Raw genomic sequence first — 23,494 nt, forward strand, 5'->3', positions numbered from 1 at the left:
GAGTTTAATTTTTCCCCTCGGAAAATTATGGCTGAAACAGCTCAGCCCGAAGGTTTTTGACCAATAAATGGTTTCCTGTTGATCCTGGAATTTTAGGTTCACTATGTTCACTTTGTTCTCTGTGGACTGAGCCCACTGTAAACCAGCATTTTCCATGATACACCTGCATTCCACCTCTTAGCCAGAGAGAAATAGCAGAGCTGCCACAGGGTACAACCCAGTGGTTGTGCTTGGAAGAGAGTGACAGCCTGAGACACATGATCTGGGGACGCCTTTAAGGCACGAGGTGACATTTCAAACTCTGATATTTTAGGTTTTGCGTGTTCCATTTAGTTATGAATAGAAAGATTTAGTTATAGTTTTACTGTTTTTAGTTGTAGCTTTTAGTTAGTGTTACAGTTATTTAGTCATAGACAGTTCCATTTAATTAGGAATAGTCACATTTTTGTGCAGGCTCTTCATAAAACTTATTTAGGCAAAAGCTAAATTCAGCAAAAGCTGAATTCTCCATCAAACTTAGATAGAAATATCTCTTTCCCCTTCTCCCCAGCTGCCTGCATACTCCAATATTTGGTTAGAAAAGGAAAGCTTGCAGTTGACAAGATTGGGCTGGCGCCAGGGTAGCCCCAGGGATCTGCCAAATTGCTGAAGCAGAAGAGTTTCACTTTTGTCTGATTTTGTGCTCCTTTAGGGAAGAGCCTCTGTTCTCTACTGATCACCAACATGAGGAGGAAAACCAGACACCTACTACCTCCCAAAAAATAAGGTACTCTGGCTGATTTTCATTGTCCTACCTCTGGGTCCTATTTCCAATGTAACCTGCATCTCCAAGTGGTGACTCACAAGAGAACTGGGAATGTCCCTAGTGCCAGCAGCTGCCAGGGGAGCTGGGGGGAATGGTTGGAGCCCCTGGCAAGGGGCTGAGACCTGGTGCTCACCCTGTGCCTTACAAAGGACACAGGGACCTGCAGTGCCAGGCAGGGGGTGACCCATCCCCTGGAGACTCTGTGGGAGCTGGTAAGCAGTGAGGTATTCCACGGGGATTGTTTAATTTCATTATTGTCTCTCCACTGATTCTCTAGTTTTCAGAGGAGTGAAGTTTACAACCTTGTTTGAAATCCTGCAGACCTGGGTGACTGATTTCTTTTTTTTCCCCACAGACTGACAGAATGTAATTTTCAAGCCAATGAGCTGAAGAATCTGTGTGCAGTGCTGAAGGAATGTGGCCACATCTCCGAGCTGGAGTGAGTCCCATAGTGTTCACCTGCACTTATTTGGGATGCTGAGAAAGTGCCACTTGTTTGTTGTGCAGTGCTGTAGAGAGAGTGTGGTAGGGACACAGCCTGGTGGAAGGTGTGGCTGTACATACAGACAGAGCTGATGGTGCCTGTTGGGTTTTCTCACTGTGAAAATTAAATGCCTTTCTTTAAATCCTAGCCTATCATGTAATTATCTGGGAGATGAGGGACTTTTGCAGCTGTTTCAGTGCCTCCCCAAACTGAAAATGTTACGTTCTCTCAAGTGAGTAGCTCCTGTTTTTTCCTTATGCGTGGACTGGGCTTTATGAAGTGTTGTTTGTGGAAGCACAGTGCACATTTGGGAAGGGCTCTTCACAACCAAGGGCAGTAATATTCTGTGTTGTTCTGTAATGTTCTGTGCTGTCTGGTCAGTCCCACCTCCAGTCCAGAGCAGATTGTCTCCACGTGAAGCTTGACTGAGTTCAGTGCCCCAGAGCCTCTGTGCTCACTTCTCCATGAAGGGGACAGGTGGTCTCATGGCAGGTGTGACAACTGGTTTCTGAGACAGCCTGAGGTCTTTAGCAACTCACTGAATTTTTCCTCTTCAAATTCCTCATTGGGAGGGGGAGCAGTCCTTCCTCTCCTGAGGGGAACTGCTTTGAAGGAAGGGAAGTGCTGGGGAGATCCACCTTCAGGAGTCTGAATTCATCTGCAGTGGAGACTTGTGTTTGTCTGGGAATTTCACCTGGCATCCCCATTGCCAGTGTTCTGTACAGAACTGTGCCTTAAGGAGTATGGCACCATTCTACACTATTGAAAGAAATATTTATTACTCTTGTTTGATTAATTAAACTGTTCTCAAGGCAAGACTGTTCCAGTTACAGACAATCTCACTAGAACAGGTTGCCCTGAGAGGCTGTGAATTCTCTGTGTTTGGAGGTGTTAAAAACCGAGCTGTACAATGTCCTGAGCAGCCTCCTCCATGCTAACTCTCCTCTGAGCAGGAGAGTTCGACTAGATCACCTCTAGAAGTCCATTCCAGCCTTGGTTATTCTGTGATTGTCTAAACACTAAAAGTGAGGGATGGATTTAAAAGATATGGGAGGGAGTTCTGTGTTTGCAGAGCTGTAGTGGGAAACACAGGCAGAAGGTAGCAAAGAAGCAGCCTGGGAGTGCTGCACAAGGATCACTGCTCTGTGGAGTGGTGTTAATTTTTATCAGTTTTGCTTGCAGCCCTGATTTCATCTTTTCTTCCTGTAGGTTTAACGACAACCAGATCTCCCTGAACTCTGTGTTTTTCTTAGCTCAGTCATTAGCTACACTGGAACACATTAAAACAGTGAGCCTCAGGTACGACCAGGAGTATTTTTGTATTCTTTTGCTGTTTAAAACCTCAAGTGGATTTTGAGGTATTGATACAGGAGATTGTGTTGTCAAACTCCATGCTGATGATGTTCTTTTCTGGTTACAGCTTAGGGCACACACAGGTGGTTCATCTGACCTTTTGGGAAAGAGTCAGGTAAAATCATATCCACCCAGATAAGCCTTTTAAACTTCTTGTGAATTTCTAAACAGAAGGTGATGTGTGGGTCCCTGAGGTGTGCCGATTAAAGAGCCAAGCTCCAGGGTGGGGGAAACACAGTGAGCTGTTTCTTGGCTGATGGATTGACAGCAGCTTGAGGGCACGGAGCAGCCAGCAGCATCCAGCTGTGAGACAGGCTGCAGCCATCTCCCTGCTGGGCCAGGACACAGCAGATGCCCAAGTGCTGAGTGGGTGCAGAACTCCCTGGAGGCTGGAACAGGGCTGTTGAGGCTCTTTTTCTTCTGGGGATGGAATGAGCCTCCTTCTGGCAGGTGGTGAGGGAAGGCAGATTGGAACGTGAGGCCACTGCCACCACCTCACCTCCTTCGTGGGGAGCTGGCTACACGGGGGCAGGAACACCAGCACAACTCATGGGCCAAGTGTTCTTTCCCCAGAAGTACCAGCAGATGGAGAAGTGGTTCCTTGGCACATCCCCAGCAGGAAGAAAAAGGGCGGTGCTTTAGGTATGGCAGCTCTGCTTCCCTTTGCCAGCAGGACTGGAGGGAGAGATGACTGTGGGGTCTGTGTGGGGCAGGTACATCCTTCCACCTGTGTCTCCTCAGAGAGGAAAATAAATAGAGCATCTTTTGCTTGGTTTGAGGGGATGGTTTTGCTTTCCAGCAGAGGAAGCTTCTACCCATGAATAATGAGGGACAGATCTGTCTGGCTACTGCATTCATCCCATGGAGACCTGCCAGTCTGTCACCCAAAAAGGCTTCTATGATTTCCCTCTTGGAGAAGGACATAGAGGCACCATTTCCAGCCTTCCTCTGGGAGAGCCAAGGCAGTGCTGAGCAGGGAAAGGTGCTGTCCAGTCCCCTGAGACAACTCAATCACCAGTGATGTGGCTCTAGGGAGGAAACACCCCAAAGTATTTTGGTATTTTGGTGGACTGCCTCTCTTGAATTGGCTCAGAGATGGTGAAGTCACCTGCTTGTCACAGGTTTTGATTTTTAGTCCTAGACCAAGGGTAACAGAATAAATGTAGTGGAAGTGAGAGGGTCACCATGGGCCTTGTCCTGGGATGTGAGGCTCTGGAATATGCAGGGAATGCTGGCATCCTGTGGTCAAGCTTCTGAGTGCTTTGTTTGCTTCAGTCTCAGGGACTGCAGAGTGAGTCTGGAGGATGTGACCAGGCTGTGCCAGATACTGGCTCGATGTCCCCAGCTGACAGAATTGGAGTAAGTCAGTCTGTCTGTCTGTCTGTCTGTTTCCCCAACCCCAGACACAGATTTGATGTTCAGGGTGGCAGCTGGTGTACCTCAGCTCTCCTCTCACCGCATCCTCCCAGGACTCCCCACAGACCTTCACCCAGATGCTTAGCTAAACCCAGACTTTCTACTGTCCTGTTTCAAAGAGAACTTGGCCTCTCCTAAGTCTGCCACATCACTGTGGAAAGGCCCCAGAAGATAATGTGTGTTCTCATAATCTTCCTCAGTCCTGTGTCTAGAAACAATTGTTGTCATCTATTCCTTGAGATCTTGACTTGTAGTTCAAGAGCAAGAGCTCCTGGACCACTAAGCCATGAACTCTGCTCCTGAAGGGCTGGTCACTCCAGGCAGGAGCTTGGCACCAAAAAAATTGGAAGAATACTGGTCAAAAGAAAAACTGAGTAATAGCAAATAAAAATAACATAATACCAGTATTGCCTGCATGAAAGACATCAGTAGAATCATTTTGTAAATGTACAGTAGTGGAAAAGTAAGACTCTTGAAACTGGAATGTTAATTGGCTGTAGGATGTAAAGAAAAACAGAGATCAGGCTGCAAGGACTAAATCTTGCCTGACTTTCACAGCATTTCTAGACATGTCCTTTTACAGAATTTGCCATAACACCATGTGTCTGTACATGTCCATGTAAATGTTACAGAAGCAATTAAGGATTGAAACAGTTTCTCCTGGGTTTTGTTTCCCTCCACATTTTACAGTCTGTCTGGAAATTCATTGAGTGACCAGAGCATTGAGACATTACTGAACTTTCTGCCATCCTTCTGTCATCTGACACTACTGAGGTAATATTTGGGGTCCCTGCTTTGACTGCTGTCATGAAGCATTGGTTTGGAAAGTGTCAACACCACAGCAGATCTTAGGAACATTAATGAGTAATTGCAGACTAACAAGCAAGGCAAAGAAAATGCAGAAATGCTTTCACACCCATTCCTTTCTTGTTTCCAGAAGCAAAACAGCACTTTAATGATATTTAGCAGAGGGCAAAAAAGGACAGGAGGAAAGCTGTCTGTCCTGGGCAAAGTGTACCATATAATCCTCACTTAGCAGGTCCCATGGAACATGACTTGAGCATCCCTGACCAGTGTAGGAAATGTGGGTTGACACATGGTGACAGTGCACACCTGTTTGTGTGGTCAGTGTCTCACAGCTCTGCCCCTGCATGGATCTGGCATCCTGCCATACTGGACACCACAAGGGTTTTTTGGGAGCATATCGACCATTTAGGCTGGAATTCAGGCCAGAGAAATGCTGTCAGGGGCTAAGGCACTCCACTGTGTGGACAAAAAGCCCAGAAGGACCTTGGCCATCTTTTACAAGATGTTGTAGCATGGAGGAGCTGCAGGGTCTCATGAGACTGAATTTGCCCAGTAAGGAGGTTGCATCCAGTCTGGGGTATCTCTGGTCCAGTACCCCCAAAGAGGAGTTGTTTAGTGTAAGCCCTTGGTCTGTACTCCCTTTTTAGTCAAAGGGGACTAAAGGAGATTCTCCTTTAGGTAAAGGAACACCAATGTTCAAATCTTTAGATCCTTGCTCCCTCATCCTGAGTTAAGAGGGACGTATCCAATCCTTTGTATCTCAAAATGAGCAATGGGGAAATTTGGCTGTGTGTATGGGATCCTCTCTTCTTAGGAGCTGATTTCGGTGTTTTTTCTTTCCCCTCCTTTACAGCATTAGGAAAAACTCCTTGTCCCCACATTGTGCTGTTTTTCTCCTCAACTCCATCAACCTCTGCCAGCGGATCAGAGTGGTGGAAGTCTGGTAAGACACTCAGACCCTTTGGAGCCCAGCTCAGCCTTAAAGGGACTACAAAGCCTCATCTTTGGAGATCAGTACTGAAGGACTGTCTTTTGTTTTTGCCTCAGGTCAAGTGAAAATGCCTTCTTGCATTTAGGAGCAAGCCTGCAAAGCCAAAGGACATCCTGCAGGTACTGGCATAGAACAGTTACTGTAATTCACTTGTGGGTGGATTTGAAGCACTGGTGCAGGGAGCCAGATTTCCTCTTGTGTTGAGAATTCATGGACTGGTGGCCAAGCAGCTTGGGCTAGTAGCTTAAGCTTTAGGGCTCAATTCATTTGCTTAAGTGGCATTCAGAAGCATTTGGATGCACTGGGGTGGCAGAAGCCCGTGCTTTTTTTTAAATCTTATTTTCTGTGCTGCTTATGATCATCTTGAGTTGCACCAAATTTTGCTGCATGAGCAGCTGAATTGAGCCCCCACCACTGCGTTTTCCAAACGTGTGCCTCAGACTGTGGGTGGTAATCTCCAGATGAACATCTGTGTGAAATGAGATGTGCCTCTCTGGGAGCGATGGCTCCTGAGTGCCCCTGGGCAGGAGACTGTAACCTGTCTCTGTTCCTGCACCGAGGAGGTGGCAAAAAGTGTAAATGCTGCACAGGGACTGGTGTGAAGATGCAGCTGCTGGTGGGAAGCTCTCAGAGCTCAGGCTGAGCTGGTTGCTGGCCATGCTTTACCTGTCTTGCTGTCTCACACAGGCTGACAGGCTGTGCCCTCGGGGAAGGGCAGGTAGAGGAGCTCTGCAACATCCTGGAGCAGCACGGGTGGCCAGCAGAAGTAGAGTAAGTGGGGCTTGGGGTGTTATCTTGAGCAGAGTCACTGAGGGAGAGCTGTGTTTGTGTGGTTCAGCCTTGCCTGTTTCCCAGCCTGTCTGCAAGGGTGTGTGGGCTCATTCAGACTGCTGAGAAACACAGTCAGCTGGAAATAATACAGGTCCTTTTGAGCTGATGGGACAACTTCTTTGGGACTTGCACTCCGTTACTGTTTTGAGGCATTTGTTGCTTCACCTGAGCTCTTCATTTGAGCTTGATCTGGAGCTTATGTATGAGGTAATTTCATAAGGCAGTGATTTGTTTCAAACAGACCTTTCTTGGCTAAGCTAGGATTTAAATCCAGGAAATTTGAGTTTTTTCTTCAAAGTTTCTCAGAGGAGCATTGCTGTTTAAAAGAAATATAGAATTATAGAATACTTTTTTTTTTTTTTAAGGAGCTTTAAAGGTCATCTAGTCTAACTCCCTCATGAGCAGGGACACCTTCAACTAGATCAGGTTTCTTAGAACCCTGTCCAACCAGGCCTTGAATATTTCTGGGGATGGGGAAACCATCACCTCTCTGGGCAACCTGTTCCAAAGGCTGAGTTTTGGTTGGCCACGTTGTTCTTCTGCCTTTCAGCCTCTCCAGGAATCAGCTGGGAGATGAAGGCCTGAGGTGCCTCTTGGACCACTTGCATCGAGTGCCTGGTACCTGTTCCCTCAAGTAAGAGAACACAGAGTGAATCTGAGGTGCCCCAGCAGAAAGGTGTTGGTAGGATCCTTCATGAAGCTGTTGCTTGTGGTTCTTGCCCTCCCCTGCCTTAGGAGGAAAGTTCTGACTGAGCCATGAGCACAACTCAAGGCCACCAGGCTGTGGTGGCTCAGGGTTTGACCCAAAACCTGCTGAAAATAAGCAAAAGTCTTTTTATTAGTGTCAGCAGGAAATAGCACTGACCAGATTGGAGTGGTGGGACAGAAGCTGACCCAGTCCCCAGAGTTTTCAGTTCATCACTCTTTTGTGTGTGAATAACTCAAGACCCACAGGAGCTGTGAGCTGAGCTGTGTGAGCTGAGCTATGCCCCACACCAGCCTCTCCCTTCCCTTTCTAGTGGGGCAGTAAATATTCCAGTTGCTGCTGCCTCTGTAGTGCAAGAAGAAAATTGCATTTGCTGTGTCCCCCAGGTCATCAGTGCTGTCTTGAGGGGGTTCAGTGACTGAGCAAAGCTGAAGGGGCCCAGGACCCCACAAACTGCTCTGTCTTTGGTGCCAACTTGAATTTTGCTTCTGTGCCTGAGGAGCCTGGGGACAACCCTGACTCCTGACATGTGAAAATCCTTCTTTCTCTTCTGTGCAGCCTCAGCCATAATGGGATTTCTCAGGATGGTGTCCTACATCTCATAAATGCCTTTGTCACATCCGGAAACACCACTGAAGTTCAAGTCAGGTGACTGTTTTTCATTAATTTCTGAGTCTTTCCAGCTTGTTTTCCTCTTAATTATTGAAAGTTTGTGATCTTCAGGTAATAATCATGAGGACCACATTTTCAACTACCTTTATGTCCAACTATCTAAAGCTTTGGTTTGTGTCCCTTTAAAATGCCCAAACATAACTGCCAAGCAGAATTACCATTGCACAGGGCCAGGTTATTTTTGTATATAGACACAGATATTCAGCTGTACCAATTAAGGTCATGTATGTATCTGCTAAGGAACCTCTTCAGGGCAGGAGCCAGCATTTGCTCTCTAAGGTTCTCTTCAGTATGCTGAGATTTCAGAGGCAATAGAAAGCAATTTCCCATGTTCTTTTACTTGGATTTGCATCTTTATCTCCTTTTGCTCTCAGGCAAAAATATCCCATGAGCTCTGGGCCTGTTGCTCTGGCACAAAGTGCTTTTCTCACAGATTCCAGTCATGAGACTGGGCTGTGCTGCAAATCTGTGGGACCTTATCAGTTTATGTTCATGGGACCAGTTGGTCTGTCCTGAACTAGTTTTAACCAGGGGCACTTCCATTCATTCCTGCAGTTAGATGTGAATCTTTGGGTGCTGAATCTTTGGGCTGCTTTCAAGTCTCCTGTTGTACCTCTCAACAGAGTGCAGAGGAGGCAGATAAAGCAGGACAGGTCAGGATTGCTTCTCCAAACACCAGTGCTGCCTTTATGCCAATGTAGCATCAGTGAGACCTTATTGAAGCATTTCCCTGGGCTGGTTTATATAGGGAGGGGTGAGCTGGGCCAGGTCCTTCTGTCACTGCTGTGCTGGATTATTTTTTGGAGTTTGGTATCATTTCCACTGGGAAAAGTAGTAATTGTCCATCTAAATCTTACATTTATATCTTCTCTGTGCAGTCTGTGCTCCAAAGCAACTTTAATCATCAAGCTGACAAGAGAAGATGACCCAAGAAAGATTTTGAGGTAATGTTACAGACTTTTTGCAGTGATTTCTTTGGCAAAGGTAGTGTCCTTTTTCAAGGGACAAGGCAGACAAAACATCTCTTTGCCCCTGGCTCCTGGCACAATGGTATTTTACACTAACAGCTGATACATTTCCTTTGACTCACCTTCTGAGAAGAGCTTTCTCACATCTCAGAGAATCCCACATCCCTTTCTGTTTTTGTTCCTCACCTGGGCACCTGTAGGTGTTCCTACAGCCCTTGTCACAGGACAGGGTCCTACAAAAACCAGTGCCATTATAGCATACAGCTATGTTCTACCATCCAACAAATGCTCTTGAAATGTTGCCACAATCTTTTTATTTTTTGGAAACTCTTAAAGGGGTTTAAGGTTTTTGTGCCATCCTTTTTCTCTGTGGGGTTAGGCTGTGCTGTCTGATATTTCTGGCTCAGAAAGCCTGAACTGTTTGTGATGAGTTAAGGCTGTTCTCTTCCTCATCCTTTCAGACTGGCAGAGTGCAACTTTCAGCCAGAGCACTTGGAGAAGTTGTTCTTGCTCCTGGAAAAGTGCACTGGTCTGACGGAGTACACGTGAGTTATTGGCTCTTGGACCCCTTTGGCTGGGCTCATTTGTGAGCTGTTCAGCACAGTGAGCTTTGGTTCTAGGTCCTCAAATAACAACATGACAGTCCAAGCTGCAGAAAGACTTTTGCATTCCCTGAGGAAAGATCTGGGGCTGCTGAAAATCAGGTACTGTGTCACTGTGATTTTAAAGATACTGATGTGAGACTGGTCTGATCTTCTAAGATCTCCTTTCATCAAAGACTTTTTTTCACAAAAGTGAACTGTGCTTCTTGCAAAGGCAGGTAGCACTGGCCTGAGAAATTCCCATGGCTGACTCTGTTACTGGTATTTGGCTTTATCTCCTTGATTCCCACTAAGCCTCGTGTAGAGCTCTGGCCATAAACTGTGCTGGCTCTACAGACCACTTCCAGCCTTACAAAGAAGGGTGATAATTCTGGTGGTGATAATTCTGACATTCCTACTGCCAGAGCATCCTGCACTTTGCCTGGGCAGTGAATTCTCCCCTCCTCTGCAGGGAAGCTGGGCTACCTCTGCCTGTTCCCAGGTTTCCCCATTTCCCATGCAGACATTCCTCTGTTAAGCCAAGCAGATTTTCAGATTTAGAGAGTGAAAACTGAGCTGACAGAGGCAGAGATGGATCCATGAGTGTGACTAAAGCAGAGCTGCCTGTTCTGCTTTGCAGCATAGAAGAGCCATGGGTGTGCAGGGAGAGAGTCATGAACCTTCTGGAGCTGGCTGTCCAGGCCTCTGGAAACATTACTGAGATCACGTAAGTGGCATCTCAGGTTCTGGTGTCTTTCAGAAATCTTTTTTTTTTTTAGCCTGATACTGTTCAAGGAAATGAGATTGAAGCCAGCACTGGTTCTTCTGTTGTTTATTCACTGTCTCTAGTGCGTTTGTGATCCATTTGCCCACTTGAACCAATTTTAACTCAAATGGCTGGTGGGTAGAAGTGCTTTGAAGGTTTGTGGCCACACAACTCAGAAGGTTTAATGGGAAGGAGACAATGTTCCTGGTTGCCCTTGGGAGAAAGGCTGCGAAGTTTAGGCTGGTGATGGAACTAGTTTAAACAACAAAACCCTCTTCAGGGATGGGTGATGAGACTTCATGTGCCAGCATTGCCCTGTCCCATTCAGCCCTCCTGATCTTCCCTACAGAAAATAGTATTTTCTTCCCTCAGGAGTTCACAGGTTTATGGTGTTCTCCAACCTCTACCTTTTCAGGATATGTAAAGATAAAACCCTCTTCCAATTAGTCACAAGATTCCCACACTGCCTGGAGAAGACAGAATCAGTCATTAGCAGGTGAGAAAGCGACTATTTATCATCATTTTCTGCTTGCTCTGAATTTCACTGTGGGATGAAAAATATCTTCAGAGTGTCTAAGGCTCCATGGGTTCAGTCCCAGAGTGCCTCTGTGCCACACATGTGGAAGAAACCTTATGCATGTGCATGTGTCCTTTGGGCTGCTCTCCTTCAGGCCCAAACAAGGCAAAAGAATCTATCTACCTTCCTGAGAGCAAACAGGAAACATGAGCACTTTGAAACCTCTTAAGACATGCTGGCTTCTGCATGAGCATGCAGAGAGAGCAGCAGCAGTGTCCTTTTCCTTTTGTGCAGCTGAAGGAAGAGGCAGCTCTCGTCCTGGGCAGTGGGGATGGTTACATAAATGGGACATGGCAGGAAAGCCTCAGGTGGGCTCTTGAAAGCCCTGATCTGTCCCTGATTGTGTCCCTGGGGACACCAGATGCTGCACTGGGCTCTGCTGATCCTCACTGCCAGTTGTGTGTTTGTGTCCTGCAGACTGAATCTGTACAAGCCAGAAATCAAGCACTCCTTCTGCCAAAGGCTTTGTGAAAAATGTGCTCAGCTTCAGGAGCTGAGGTGAGTTGCCAGGCATTGTAAAGGATTTTTAGGGAGGGGAGCAGCTTGTCCTGGTGAGTGCAGCACTCTGAACACACAGTAGGGCATGAGAGAGGCCAGTGCAAGGTCCCAGCTCCTGCCCTTTGGGTCTCCTATGGAATGTTTGATTGGAAAATAGGAAAGGCCCACAGATGTGGTGTCGTCCTGGGGTATCCTTTGAAATCATCTAAATTTCCCAGTGCCCACCTAAGCTGTACTCACTCACCATGGCTGGCAGCTGCCAGGGGACCTTGCCAAGTGTCAGTGTTGTGTCACTCCTTCAGTGTCCCAGCACTGCTGTGTCTCTGCTGTGGGCTTGGCACAGACCTTTTGCCACCCCTGGACAAAGCCCAGCCCTGTTGTTCCCTCCTGGCAGATGGTCTCACGTGGAACTCCACGAGGATGAAGCAGAAATGCTAGTCAGGATTTTGCTACCCCTCCCAGAGCTGAAAACGTTTGGGTATGTCTCCAGCTGTGACCTTTTCCACATATTTATTATTTGTTCAATCCTGTGCCTCAGGCCAGTCCTCTTAGCACACAAGGGGTGTGGAAATCTCTCCAAATTTACTGGTCCCTGATGTCTGTGCTGTCTGGGATTTGGGATGGGGCAGTTTGCTTGTCAGTGGAGTAAAATCCTCTCCTCTTTTTCATCTTCTCATTTGATCCTTGCTGTTTTGCAGGCTGACCTCTAGCAGTGTTGCACCAACTGGAATCGATTATTTGATCTCAGGCTTGCAGAATTGCCAGGCCATTGAAGAACTAAAGTGAGTATGTTGTTCCCAGGCTGTCCAGAGGCTGCCAAGTCTTTCTAGAAGCTTGAGTTAAACTGCAGCCTCTCTTCTGCATGTACTTTTCCTGATGGCTTCTGATAGGGAAGATGCAACAATTTTTTTTATTTGAACTATGAGTGAGAGACAGAGATCAGTAGTCTGTGGCAGAGAATTGCAGTGGAGAAACAAATGTTTGGGTGGGATTTTTTGCATGGATCTTGTTGTCTTGTGGTCACAGTGGAGCTGGGCTCTTGCTCCAGAGGTTTGGTATTCTGTTGGTGTTTTATCAGAATCCACACAGGTCCATTAGAATTGCATTAGAGAACAAAAGTGAAATTATTCACAGGGACTGAATACACTCCCTGATCTCTCCCACTCTTGTTCTGCTCCCCTCTGTGCCAAATGCTCTCACTACTGCCCCTGGGTAGTTGATTGCCCCTTTGTTATTTCATCTTCCAGCCTGGCCTACATGAAACTCAGCAGTGCTGCCATCCCTGAGCTTGTGCTGGGGCTCTGTGAGATGCCATCCCTGAAAAGGCTGATGTAAGTATGTGCCTGCAGCTCACCTCTGGCCCAGCCTGGGATGCTGAGTAGCAGGAGCTTAATGTCCATTTTCCTGGGGATGTTGTTTGCAGCTTGAACCACAACAGTATTGGTGATGATGGCTGCTCCAGACTGGCAGAAGCCTTGAGGAAAATGCACAACATGGAGGAAATCAAGTAAGTTTCTCCTTTCTTGCAGAGAGGTGACCATTTGTGCCAGCATTTGGAGAGAACCAGATGTGCTTATGCACAGTATTATAACAAAAGCAGGGAGGTTGCAGAATGCTCATGTGTGAGGTACCTTGGAGTGCAGGAAATCAGAACTTGATGTTCAGAAGAGAAAACTTGGGTCTTACCCCACTCTGCTGCAGTCATGTAGAAAATGGGTTAAACAGAATTTAAATTTTCTCTGGGATCCAGAACAGGACTAGAGACTCCCTTCTGTCCTGGGAGAGCCCCAGACCCAGGATTTGCCTGGTCTGAAAAGATCTGTATCTGGAGCCAAGCCCAGGTTTGCTCTGCTCTCTCCCTCTCTCTCTTGCCAGATGCTGTCCGTTCTCTGCTGTAGCAATCCAGAAAATAATAACAACCTGTCTTCATCCTAGCTTGGTATTCTGGCTGAAGTAATTTCCCACCTGTCAATAGGATCCAGTGATTTTAATTGTTCTTTGCAATTTTTTAAATTCCTCATTAACACCTATTAATTTTTTGTGAGATAGCTGAGATAAACAGCTCTTTGATTCTGCTGGCAAGGCCAGAGGTGTCATCCAGCAAATGGGACACATTAAGTAAGATCTTGTACTTTGCCTGCCATTTTCCTTTACAACACAGCCTTCCATCTCTTCTTTAAAGTTTAAGCCACAACGAGATTACAGATCCAGGCCTGATAAATCTTGCTGATGCCCTGCTGGAAATCCAAAAGCTGCAGAAAATCAAGTGAGTCCCTTTGTTTTGGTTCAGCTGTTTCAGTCATGGCCATGGTTGGTGGGGAAGCCTTTGTGGGAATCCCTGTGCAAGGCTCTCTGAGACATGGATTCAAACTGTTCCTTCTCCCAGGGAACAGAAATTAGAGCATCCAGGCTCTTTGTTAGGCTCAGCTCTTGGGGTAAGCCTTTTAACTTTTTTGAAATGAAAAACCTGGAAATGACTTGAAGCAAGAAAAGGAAGTTTCTCAGTTCTGTCTTTGCAAGAGGGAAAAGTTCTCCTTCCCCACAGTACTACCTGCAGGGCCAGCAGTCACTCAGCACTTGACAAAAGAACGTAAAAATCCCCAGACCATTTCCCAGAGTCTCCCATCACAACTGGTAAACAGTGAAATACCTTCAGCTGGTACATTCTGGTTCTCATTTAGTCACTGAGAGTCTCATGTTCATTTTAGCCTTTCAGGGAACTGTCCTAGTCCCACTGGAGGGGAAAAGCTGATGGAAGCTCTTGCCCATTGCAAGCACATCAAGGAGTTACTGTAAGTGTGTCATTTCAAATGTCCTTTTGAGAAGCTGGGCAAAAACCAAGGCATAGAAATATGGCTCCAATAAAGCCAAGGTCAGTTTTACCACTGATTCTCGTGAGAGCAGGGCAAAAACTCTGCTACACACCACAGAAATGTGTGGTGCTGGGTGTGGAAGGCTTGGGGATTGGTTGCTGGATTGTCTTGAAGATCTCCAAGAACTGCATTGAAGATTTCCAGTCTGCATTAGAGGACTAATGGATTAAAGAGCTGAATCTGCAGGATTATAGGCAGTGTCTCAAGCACAGGAGCAGGTTCAGTGCCTGTGTTGCCCAAGAAATCACAATTAATCTATGTGGTTGCAAAAACTGAGGGAAGTGGACAGATTAAGGCTTTACACAGTCAGATCTAGTGATGTTCTATTCCAGACCAGTTTAAAGAATGTGCGTGCCTTGCCATATTAAATAAATAAAATTTAAAAATTACAAATAAGGAGAAGTTACAGTTAAACTGCCCTTGTAACCTTCAGATTATGGAATGTGTACTAAGGGGACACACATATGAAAAAGTGAAATTTCAGTTCAATTCCAGCTCAGGTAACTCAGTCAGGGAGACAAGTGTGTTTCTGGGAAGTGCAGCTCAGTTTTACTTCCCTGTTTAACTTCTGCTGCAGGATTTCAAAACCTCATTGTTTCTTCCTCCCACCCTCAGAGTCCCTTGAATCAGGCACATTAGGTCCTTTCAGCACAGTCCCAGGCACATGTGGGTGAGGAATGGGGGTCACACACCCATGTGTGTGACACAGGTGAGGAATGAAGCTCTGGACTTCACTGCCAGTAACATTTCATTTCTGCTTCTCCCAGATTATCAAGGAATGGTTTTGGAGACAGGACAGCAGCGACACTTGCCCTCTGTCTGCCTCACATGACCAACCTGAGGATCCTGGAGTAAGTGTCAGCCTCCTCCCCAGCAAGACTGGATATCCTGGGGAATATGGGGATTGTTGAAAGAAGGAATGGGAAAAGGCATGGGCACTGTTGTTTAGAGAGTCATTTCAGTGTCCCAGGATTGAGAAACCTTCCACAACTACTCTGCTGTAAGAATCACATAAACTCTTCTTGCTTAATCTCTTGCAGCATTAGCTACAGAGATGAACCAGGAAGAGAGTATACAGTAAAATAAGCCTTAAAATTGGTTTTGAGTATGTTGGTTTCTGATGCCTCTGGTGGAATGTAAGCATAAAGATGAGCATCTTTTCTGGACCCTCACTTTTTTGTGCAGGCGCCTCTGAGTCATTTATTTTTCCTGAGCTCAGTGTTACTGTATTTTTAAAACTTTTGTGGGAGTCTTTCCAGGACTCTAACATGTAGGGCTTTCTAGTACTGTTTTATAGTAACAAAGCAAGAAATTAGTGAGCTAAAAGTGCTCACTCAGTTCAGTTAGCCTAGAGGAATCTCTTCCAGCCTGTGTCTAAGATGTCATCAAAAGATAACTTAGAAAAGGAATCCCAGTGGGAGGAGATCATCTCTGGTTAGATTCTTGCCAAGTTAAATATGAGCCTTTGTTACAGCTTTATTGCAAAATAATCCTCCAATGCTAATGTTTCCTTTGTCAGCTTCCAGAACAATGAGGTTGGGCAGGCAGGAGGGCTGGAGCTGGCCAGAGCCCTGGTGGTGTGTGAGCTGCTGGAAGAGATAAGGTAGGTCATGGCAGGTGCACGTGGGATGGTGCCAAATGTATCTCAGACTGGTTTGGGTTGGAAGGGACCTTTGATGATCTCCTCATGCCAATCCCCCTGCCATGGGCAGAGACATTCACATCTGGACCAGGTTTTTCCACGCCCCATTCAGCTTAGCCTTGGACAATTCCTGGGATGGGATATCTACAGTTTCTCTGGGAAACCTGTGTCAGGGCCTCACCACCCTCACAGAGAAGAATTTCTGCTTCCTAATGTCCAATTTAATCTTGCCTTCCATCAGCTTGAAGCTATTAATCCTTATTCCGTTTCTCCATACCCTTGTCCAAAGTCTCTCTCCAGCTCCCTTGAGCCCCTTTAGGTGTTGGAAGGTCTTCTTCCCATTCTCCCTTACTGTCATTTCCTCTCAAGTCACACCAGTCATTAACTCCAGTATAACTTGTCATTTCCAGTTTCACATGCAACACATGATGTGCTGCAGATCTCTCCTTTGACACAGGTATAAACCCCATGTTTCTGTCTGCAAGCAGTTCCCTGCTGACAGGGCTGAGGTTGTGAGTTACAGCAGGGCTGTCACTCCCATTGTACCAAGCAGTGAATTGATTTAAAATTGCTATGCAGCAATCTGGCTCATCCCTGCTGTCCACAGAGTCCTCACTGAGTCTGGGTAGTGGTTATTAACTTGCTAGTTCATATGATTATGTTTTGATGGTGGCTTTTCTCTGACTGTACCTGATTTTTCTGCACCACTCAAAGCTTTTCCATCACTCTTACAGTTTATCAGAAAATGACCTTGGGGAACAGAGTGTCCATGCCCTGTCCAAGGGGCTGCCATACCTCAAACACCTCCGGAAGATCGAGTGAGTACCAGGGCATTGAGAGGTGCTGGGGCAGAGCAGAGCAGGACACGGTGCTGTGCTCCCCACAGTCCTGACCCCAGCACACCATGCCCTCTGTCTGCTCTCTCCCTGCTGCTTCAGCTTGAAATTCTGTGGAATCACTGATGATGCTTCAAAATGGCTCTCTCTGGGCTTCCGACAGTGCCCTTCCCTGGAGGAGATAATGTGAGTGTGGGGATGGAGGGGGAGACACTTCAGCACACACAGGTCACTCTCATTTTAATGTCTGCTCCTATTTGGAAATGCAGGGCACTTCTGACCCTGCTGAATACTTGTTAATACTTTCCACCAAGTACTTTTCAGTGGTGAATGCACCAGTAACTTAGTAACTGAGAAAATTCACTGCTAAAAATTCCATGGGGTAAAGCTTTGTACTCAGCACTCATTTCCATCTTTTACATCTCATTCCCTGGGCCTGCAGGACTCTGAGGTAACCACAGTCTGCAGACACTCCCTGGTGTCTTATCATACATGGAAATATGTGATGAAATGGAGGAAAATCCTCAAAATTAAGCTTGTAATCCAGGGAGATGTTTACTTGTCATGATAAGAGGGTGATTGATTAGCTCTTGCAAAAACGCTAATCCACAAGGGGTAATATCACAGTAGTGGCACTAGTGTTTATCCAGACTCACAACTGGGATTTCTTGTCTGCCTTAGAATGTCTTGGAATGCCCTTGGAGATGGAGGAGCCCAAGAGCTGGCCATTGCGCTCCCAAAGATGGAAAAGCTGAAGGTGTTAGAGTGAGTACAGCCCTGAGAAAAAACCCTGGGAAGGCTCATTTTTCTGTCATTGAGCCTTCACTCAGGGGACTTCCAAAAAGGAGATGTACATTAGGAACAACAGGCAAGCTTCTGCAGTTTAACTTCTTGCTTAGCCTGCTCCATGCACCAAGGGCCAGCCTTGTCTGGCTGATACACATGAAGTAGCATTTATTTTATTTAAGGTGATCACAGCATGGGACTATTCAGCTGTTTTCCACTCTAGATTTGTTCTGGATTTCAGAATTCTCTTTTGATTTTTAAAACAGCCTGGAGAAAAACCACATTGGAGCCTGTGGGGCCACAAAGCTGGCAGAGGAACTTGCCAAGTGCCCAGAAATTCAGTTCATAAGGTGAGCAGGTATCACAGAACTCTATGACTGGGTCTTGATTCAGCAAGGAGAAGTCAGGGTGACGAGTCTGGGGACAGATGTGACCCATGCCTCTGCTGCCCTGGGTCAGCTGGCAGGGAATAGGATATTGCAGGGAATGCAGACATGACATAAGTAAGCTGAGGGTTTTCTAGGACAGCTTCACCTCCTCAGAAAGTCCAGGGGAAAAAAGGAAGTGAAAAGCTTGCTGGCTTTAAATGAGGCAAAAAATGAAGACCGAGTTTTGTAATATCCCCATCAGGAAGTTGTTGCATTTGTTCCCTTCTAGTTTCACTTCTGATGTACATTTCTGCCCTGTCCACTCTCTCCTGGGGTCTGTATCTTCCAGGTACTTGGCACCACACTTGGTCTATAACATGTTTGCTGTCCTTGCAGGCTGTGGGACAATCCAGTGCCCAGGGGCCTTGCTGAGAGTTTGACAAGCCAAGACCCAAGACTGTGTTTCTCCTTCAACTAGAAAAGAAGACCCTTTGCCTAACTAGGAGTTGCTCTCCATCTCCCACTGCCCTCAAAATTGCACTAAAGAACCCAGGAACTCAAAGTTCCTGTAACTAAATACTGTAAATATTAGGTCTTTCTTCGCTGCACTGAACCAAATGTGAGCACTGGGGGTTTTTTGTTTGGCTTGGTGTCTTTTTGTTTTGTTTGTTTTTGTTAGGTTTTTTATTTGTTTTGTTTCTTGTGATCTTTTGTTGTACAGAAGAGCAAAATACTGTAAAGGACTATTGCTGAGTATGAAGTACTCAGATGTTCTTTGTGTAAAAACACCGAAACTCTCTTCAAGAGAATAACTTTCCAGAAAGTTATTAGCAAATAGTAATAAGAATGCTTATGTACTAGACATTATTTATTAATGTATTACACTACTGAAAAAGGCACACCATCACCTCCATCTAAGCTTCAACTGTGTTAAAAGGTAAATACTTAGCCTTTATTTTGAGGGAGAGCAGTGAGTGACAGAAAGAATAGACCATATAATTAAGTTCTCACACACACAAAAAAAAGCAGATGTAAGTTTTTTCTCGGAGCTGTGAGATTTTTGAGTCACCATCCCTGGAAGTGTTCAGAAAATATTGGGAATTGGCACTTGGAGACATGGTGGAGAGATGAACATGTTGATGCTGGGTTAAGGGTTTGGTTTAATGATCTTAGAGGTCTTTTCCAATCTTAACCATTCCATGATCGTATTATTCTAGAATGAGATTCACCTTCTCAGGCATTCAGAAAGCCAGCAGAGTACTTCATTATCCTTAATCAAGATGGCAACACCTACAGGGTGTTGCAGTAAAAGAATTCCCATCCACCAGGAGAGAATGTAAAATTATTTACAAAATCGTAAATTGTTGACATTGTTACAGTTGAACTCCAACAGGCTCCTTGAAAATAATCTCTAACTGTGTGAAATTCCTCTATGATTTTTAGGAAAAAAATCATAGAATGACAGATTGAGTTGGAAGGGATCTTAAAGATCTAGATCCAACACCCCTGCCATGGGCAGGGACACCTTACACTAGGTTTCTCAAAGCCAGGTGGCCTTGAACACTTCAAGGGATGGGGCAGTCACAGCTTTCCTTGGGAGAAGAAAGAAAATAGGTAAGAAAAAAAAAGGTAATATTTGGTTTTGTTTTCTTCATATCAACCTTCTTTTCACACAGAATTGATTCCTTTTTGTGGGGGAAGAAAACCCCAACTACTTCAGAACATTTGAAATTTCAAGTCATTGCCCCAAAATTATCAATGTTTATACTGTGATAAAAAGGAAATGCTGATATGATCATAAATTCCAATGAGAAACATTATAAGAACTGAGGCTGTAAGAAAACCAACTGCTCTGTGTGACATGAATGTGCTGCTACTAACTATTTTCATGTGGGGTTTTGTAAAGCTTTGTTGGGTTTTGGACTGCTTGCACTAACCTCTTCCAGGAGAAGTGACGGATCAATTAGCTTGAACTGTTGTCCACATGAAAGATCCTTCAAGTCTCTACTGAGCCCTGAACCCCCAAACCTGTGTGGATGGTGGATCTGTGGGGACTGCAGGGAGAAGATCCCAAACACCAAGTTTGCTGCCCCTTAGAGGAGACAGACAACTGCCTTTGGACTTGTGAAGTTTGGCTTGTGTCATAGAAATGCAGTCACGCTGTTCTCATCTGTTACCCGATGTTATCATCTTTTCCTCACATGTTTGTGCTGTAAATATTTAAGTCTTGTGGTGGATTTATTTATGGAATTGTTTGTGTTATGGCTTTTGCAGCAGTGTTTGCCTGGGGACACGTAGCTGATCTGATTTGGGCAGGGCAGGCATCTGGAATGAGATAGAAATGCTGGTCCAGCAAATCTTTGAGCAACTGGTTGTGAACAGGTGGTGCTGGTTATTCCTGGGGGAACCACTGTCCCTGTTTAAAGATCAGCGTCATGCTTTGTGACATAATGACGTGGTGGTGGAAAAGTGGGACACATTTGCAGAGACTACTCTGAAAAGGGTTTAAAAACAAAAACAAAGGAAAAAAGAGGCAGTGAAATTTCTCACCAGGCTATAATTCAATGGAGTAAGGCAGTACCTCAGGTCTAAACACTGCCACTTACAAAAAGCTTCACTAAATGTGGTGAACTGATATGAGGAAGGAATTCTTCTCGGTGAGGTTGCTCAGAGAAGATTTCTAAGCTCTTCTCCACCTGAACTGTTCTGTGATAAATGAGATCTGAGGTTCCCCCTCTGCAGTTCCCCTGGTTCCTGAGGTCAGGAGATGTCCATCTGTGCCGTGAGGTTTGCAGTGACAGAACACATCGTGCGAATACTCCTGCAGCACTGCCCTTGTCTTGAGATGCTAAAAGAGGGACTCTGAAATCTAGCTGCACACCTGCATTTCTCAGGGTCTCCCCCAAATTCAGGACTCCAGTCTGACCTGAGAGCGTGCCCATCCCAACGGGAGCCCGGGAAGGGAACCTGCAGGAACACACCGCATCTTTTCCAGAACACCAGGTGTCAGCAAAACCCCAAAAATGGGGAGCGGTTGTCTGTAATCCAGCGGTTTCGTATAAAAACGGGCTCTGTGCTGTGTTTTATGTGCATGGGTTGCATTTTTTAAAAAATCAGAGATTTGGACCGAGTCGTGCATGGAACACAAGAACACGATTGGCCTGTGGTTCATTTCTTCCATGTAATGCCAAGGACTTCTGGGGCGTGCTTCCCATTTCCATTGTGCTTGCCATGTCCGCGTTCCAGCTTGTGCTCATTTCTGAAAGTTTCTGAGGGGAACTTGGGGGCTTTGTCCAATTTTGAGGGGTTAAATGAACCTTCTGGAATGCAGGAAGACGTGAGGCCATTAGGGATTGTGTGTGATGGCCGAATAACAAACCAATTCCCAACCACCTAATTACTGCGGGCCATTTTTAGAGCTGTTACTATTAGGTTTCGGATTTATCATGGTCCAAAAATGGAAATGCATCAGGACTCTCTGCACACCCCTATTGTTTCAGGCTGCCTGCAGTCTCTGGAAGACAATGTCTGAGCTAGTCAGTACTGGTTTCATACACAGAAGGCATTTTGCCCCCTGAGACCGGATCTTTAGAAAGAAACACTGTGCTGTAAATAAACACGCTGCTGGAGGGGGCCTGGGTTTTGTGCTGGGGAGCAGCTGGAGCCAGGCTGGGCCGGGCTCCTGCACACGATGGCGGCAGCTCCAAGGAGCTGGAAACGCAGCCACTGTTTCCTCTCTCCGCTAAAACCAGTTCCAGGTAGCCCTGGACCTGCTGTGACTTGGAGGCATCGTGCTGGCAAGGAGAGAAAACAAAGGAAAAACTGATCTGGGAGAAAACAGGCACACTGGTATTTGTGAAATATCGCCTGCCTCTCCTTTTTCCCCTCGAAGTGACATTTTAAGCCTCAGGCAAGGAGGTAGGAGGGCAGGTCTGGCACAGACCCCACTTCTCCCACTGAATTCCTCTTTCAGGCACAACCTCATCCCTTTCTGTGATGGTTTCTGGCCACGCAGTTCTTTGCACAGGAAGAACGGGGTTGCTCCTGAACACCAGGCTCAGCTTTTAGTTGGATGTTGGCTGTCGTGGTGCCTGTGCTGAGCAGGAGCACTGGTGACCCCTGAGCCTGTCCTGTGCCCCCCTGCTCCACTCCTGGGGCTGGCAGAGGGAACACCTTGTGCTGGCTAAAAACTTGGTGCCTTAAACCTCCTACGCCTTCCACAGCTCAGACTGAAGGAGAGGAAAGTATTCTAGCTGGCCAGGGGAATTTGGGACTTGCTTATTTGCCTGTGATCTTCCAAAGCATGAGCAGAGCCCATAGTAAAGAGCTCTGAACAAATACGGATGGTTTATTCAATTGGCAGCCTCAGAACGAGGCTTTCAGCCTTATTACCCTATCTCCACATCAAAAAATATCTCTATAAATATCCTGGACACCTGATGATGTGTCTACCAAGGGTTGGGTGAGGTTGCTGATGGCACATTGGGGTGAAACCCTGGTGGTACCAGCCTCGAAGGGAACACACACCATCTCCTTGGGGTGAGCAGGGTGATGGGTCAGTGTGACACTGTGACACCAGCCCTTCAAGGCTGGGCCGTGCGTTTGGGGCCTGCTTGTTTTCCTTCTTAAACCATCTTTTTTCCCACGGAAAGGGGAATCAGCAGGACACAGTCCAGGCCTGAATGATTTCGGCACCAGGAGCACCCACCTCAGCTGGGCAGGGAAAACCCTGCTTGCACCCAAACAGCACAAACCCCAGCGGTTCTGCTTCAACGTGCTGGGTGTCGATCCAACAAAGTTATATTTTTCCTTGGATCTGAGAGCATAACGTGAAAAATAATTCTCTAGATACATATTTTTAGGGCTGTTTTTAAGCGTGGTGGGTTTTTTCAGTGGTGGTTTTTTTTTTTTCCAAACAGCGAAGCAAAAGCAGCCAAGCGAAGAAGTTTTGGGGTGGATCCTTTTTTCTCTCTCTCTTTTTTTTTTTTTTTTTTTTTTTTTTTTTTTTTTTTTTTTTTTTTCTTTTTTGCTTAATCCGAAACGGATGATGCTCGTTCCGGGAGGGGGGAGCCCGAGCACGGCCGCGCCGCCCCTCGCCATCAGCGTTCGGGGCGGGTGGGCGGCGATGGCGAGCGGCGGGCGCGGCCGCGGGAGGTTCTGAGCCCGCAGCCCCGCGGGAGCTGCTCGGCCCGGCCCGGCCCGGCGGTGAGTACCGGCACCCCCGAGGATGCCCTGGGGATAACGGGATCGTCCGCCGGGGGCTCGGGCGGGGGGTGAGATAGCCGATAGTCCGGCGGGAGGCTGGGCTGGCCGGGACAGCGTGACAGCGGTGTCAGCCACCGCACGGGGACCTGCAGGGCAGTGTCCGTCACCGGCCCGTCCCGAGGTGCGCGGTGGCGCTTCTGCCCCCTGTCTGTATGGACAGATCCTCCGTCCTCCCAGACAGACCCTCCATCCCCTGGGACGGACCCTGTGTCCTCTTGGACAGACCCTCCATCCTCTGAGACGGACTTTTGGCTCCCTGACCATCCCTC

The 23,494-nt window shown here is 46.6% G+C and overlaps 1 protein-coding gene across 1 annotated transcript in view; it reads left to right on the forward strand.

The window, feature by feature from the left end:
- NLRC5 (NLR family CARD domain containing 5) overlaps positions 1-20,177 on the forward strand; it is a 32,446-nt gene extending 12,269 nt beyond the window's left edge. The window contains exons 16-47 of the mRNA XM_066327603.1: positions 692-766; positions 1,161-1,244; positions 1,438-1,521; positions 2,499-2,588; positions 2,710-2,757; positions 3,216-3,284; positions 3,918-4,001; positions 4,749-4,832; positions 5,719-5,808; positions 5,913-5,975; positions 6,544-6,627; positions 7,238-7,321; positions 7,952-8,041; positions 8,944-9,009; positions 9,495-9,578; positions 9,654-9,737; positions 10,255-10,341; positions 10,796-10,876; positions 11,375-11,455; positions 11,850-11,933; positions 12,154-12,237; positions 12,703-12,786; positions 12,879-12,962; positions 13,638-13,721; positions 14,164-14,247; positions 15,096-15,179; positions 15,848-15,931; positions 16,705-16,788; positions 16,909-16,992; positions 17,488-17,571; positions 17,859-17,942; positions 18,357-20,177. Of these exons, the coding sequence (XP_066183700.1) occupies positions 692-766; positions 1,161-1,244; positions 1,438-1,521; positions 2,499-2,588; positions 2,710-2,757; positions 3,216-3,284; positions 3,918-4,001; positions 4,749-4,832; positions 5,719-5,808; positions 5,913-5,975; positions 6,544-6,627; positions 7,238-7,321; positions 7,952-8,041; positions 8,944-9,009; positions 9,495-9,578; positions 9,654-9,737; positions 10,255-10,341; positions 10,796-10,876; positions 11,375-11,455; positions 11,850-11,933; positions 12,154-12,237; positions 12,703-12,786; positions 12,879-12,962; positions 13,638-13,721; positions 14,164-14,247; positions 15,096-15,179; positions 15,848-15,931; positions 16,705-16,788; positions 16,909-16,992; positions 17,488-17,571; positions 17,859-17,942; positions 18,357-18,438 (2,602 nt within the window). The 3' untranslated portion in view covers positions 18,439-20,177. The remainder of the gene's footprint in view (positions 1-691; positions 767-1,160; positions 1,245-1,437; positions 1,522-2,498; positions 2,589-2,709; positions 2,758-3,215; positions 3,285-3,917; positions 4,002-4,748; positions 4,833-5,718; positions 5,809-5,912; positions 5,976-6,543; positions 6,628-7,237; positions 7,322-7,951; positions 8,042-8,943; positions 9,010-9,494; positions 9,579-9,653; positions 9,738-10,254; positions 10,342-10,795; positions 10,877-11,374; positions 11,456-11,849; positions 11,934-12,153; positions 12,238-12,702; positions 12,787-12,878; positions 12,963-13,637; positions 13,722-14,163; positions 14,248-15,095; positions 15,180-15,847; positions 15,932-16,704; positions 16,789-16,908; positions 16,993-17,487; positions 17,572-17,858; positions 17,943-18,356) is intronic.
- Positions 20,178-23,494: the final 3,317 nt, after the last annotated feature.

Source organism: Sylvia atricapilla, chromosome 12, assembly GCF_009819655.1.
Source record: "Sylvia atricapilla isolate bSylAtr1 chromosome 12, bSylAtr1.pri, whole genome shotgun sequence".
Lineage (NCBI taxonomy): Eukaryota > Metazoa > Chordata > Aves > Passeriformes > Sylviidae > Sylvia > Sylvia atricapilla.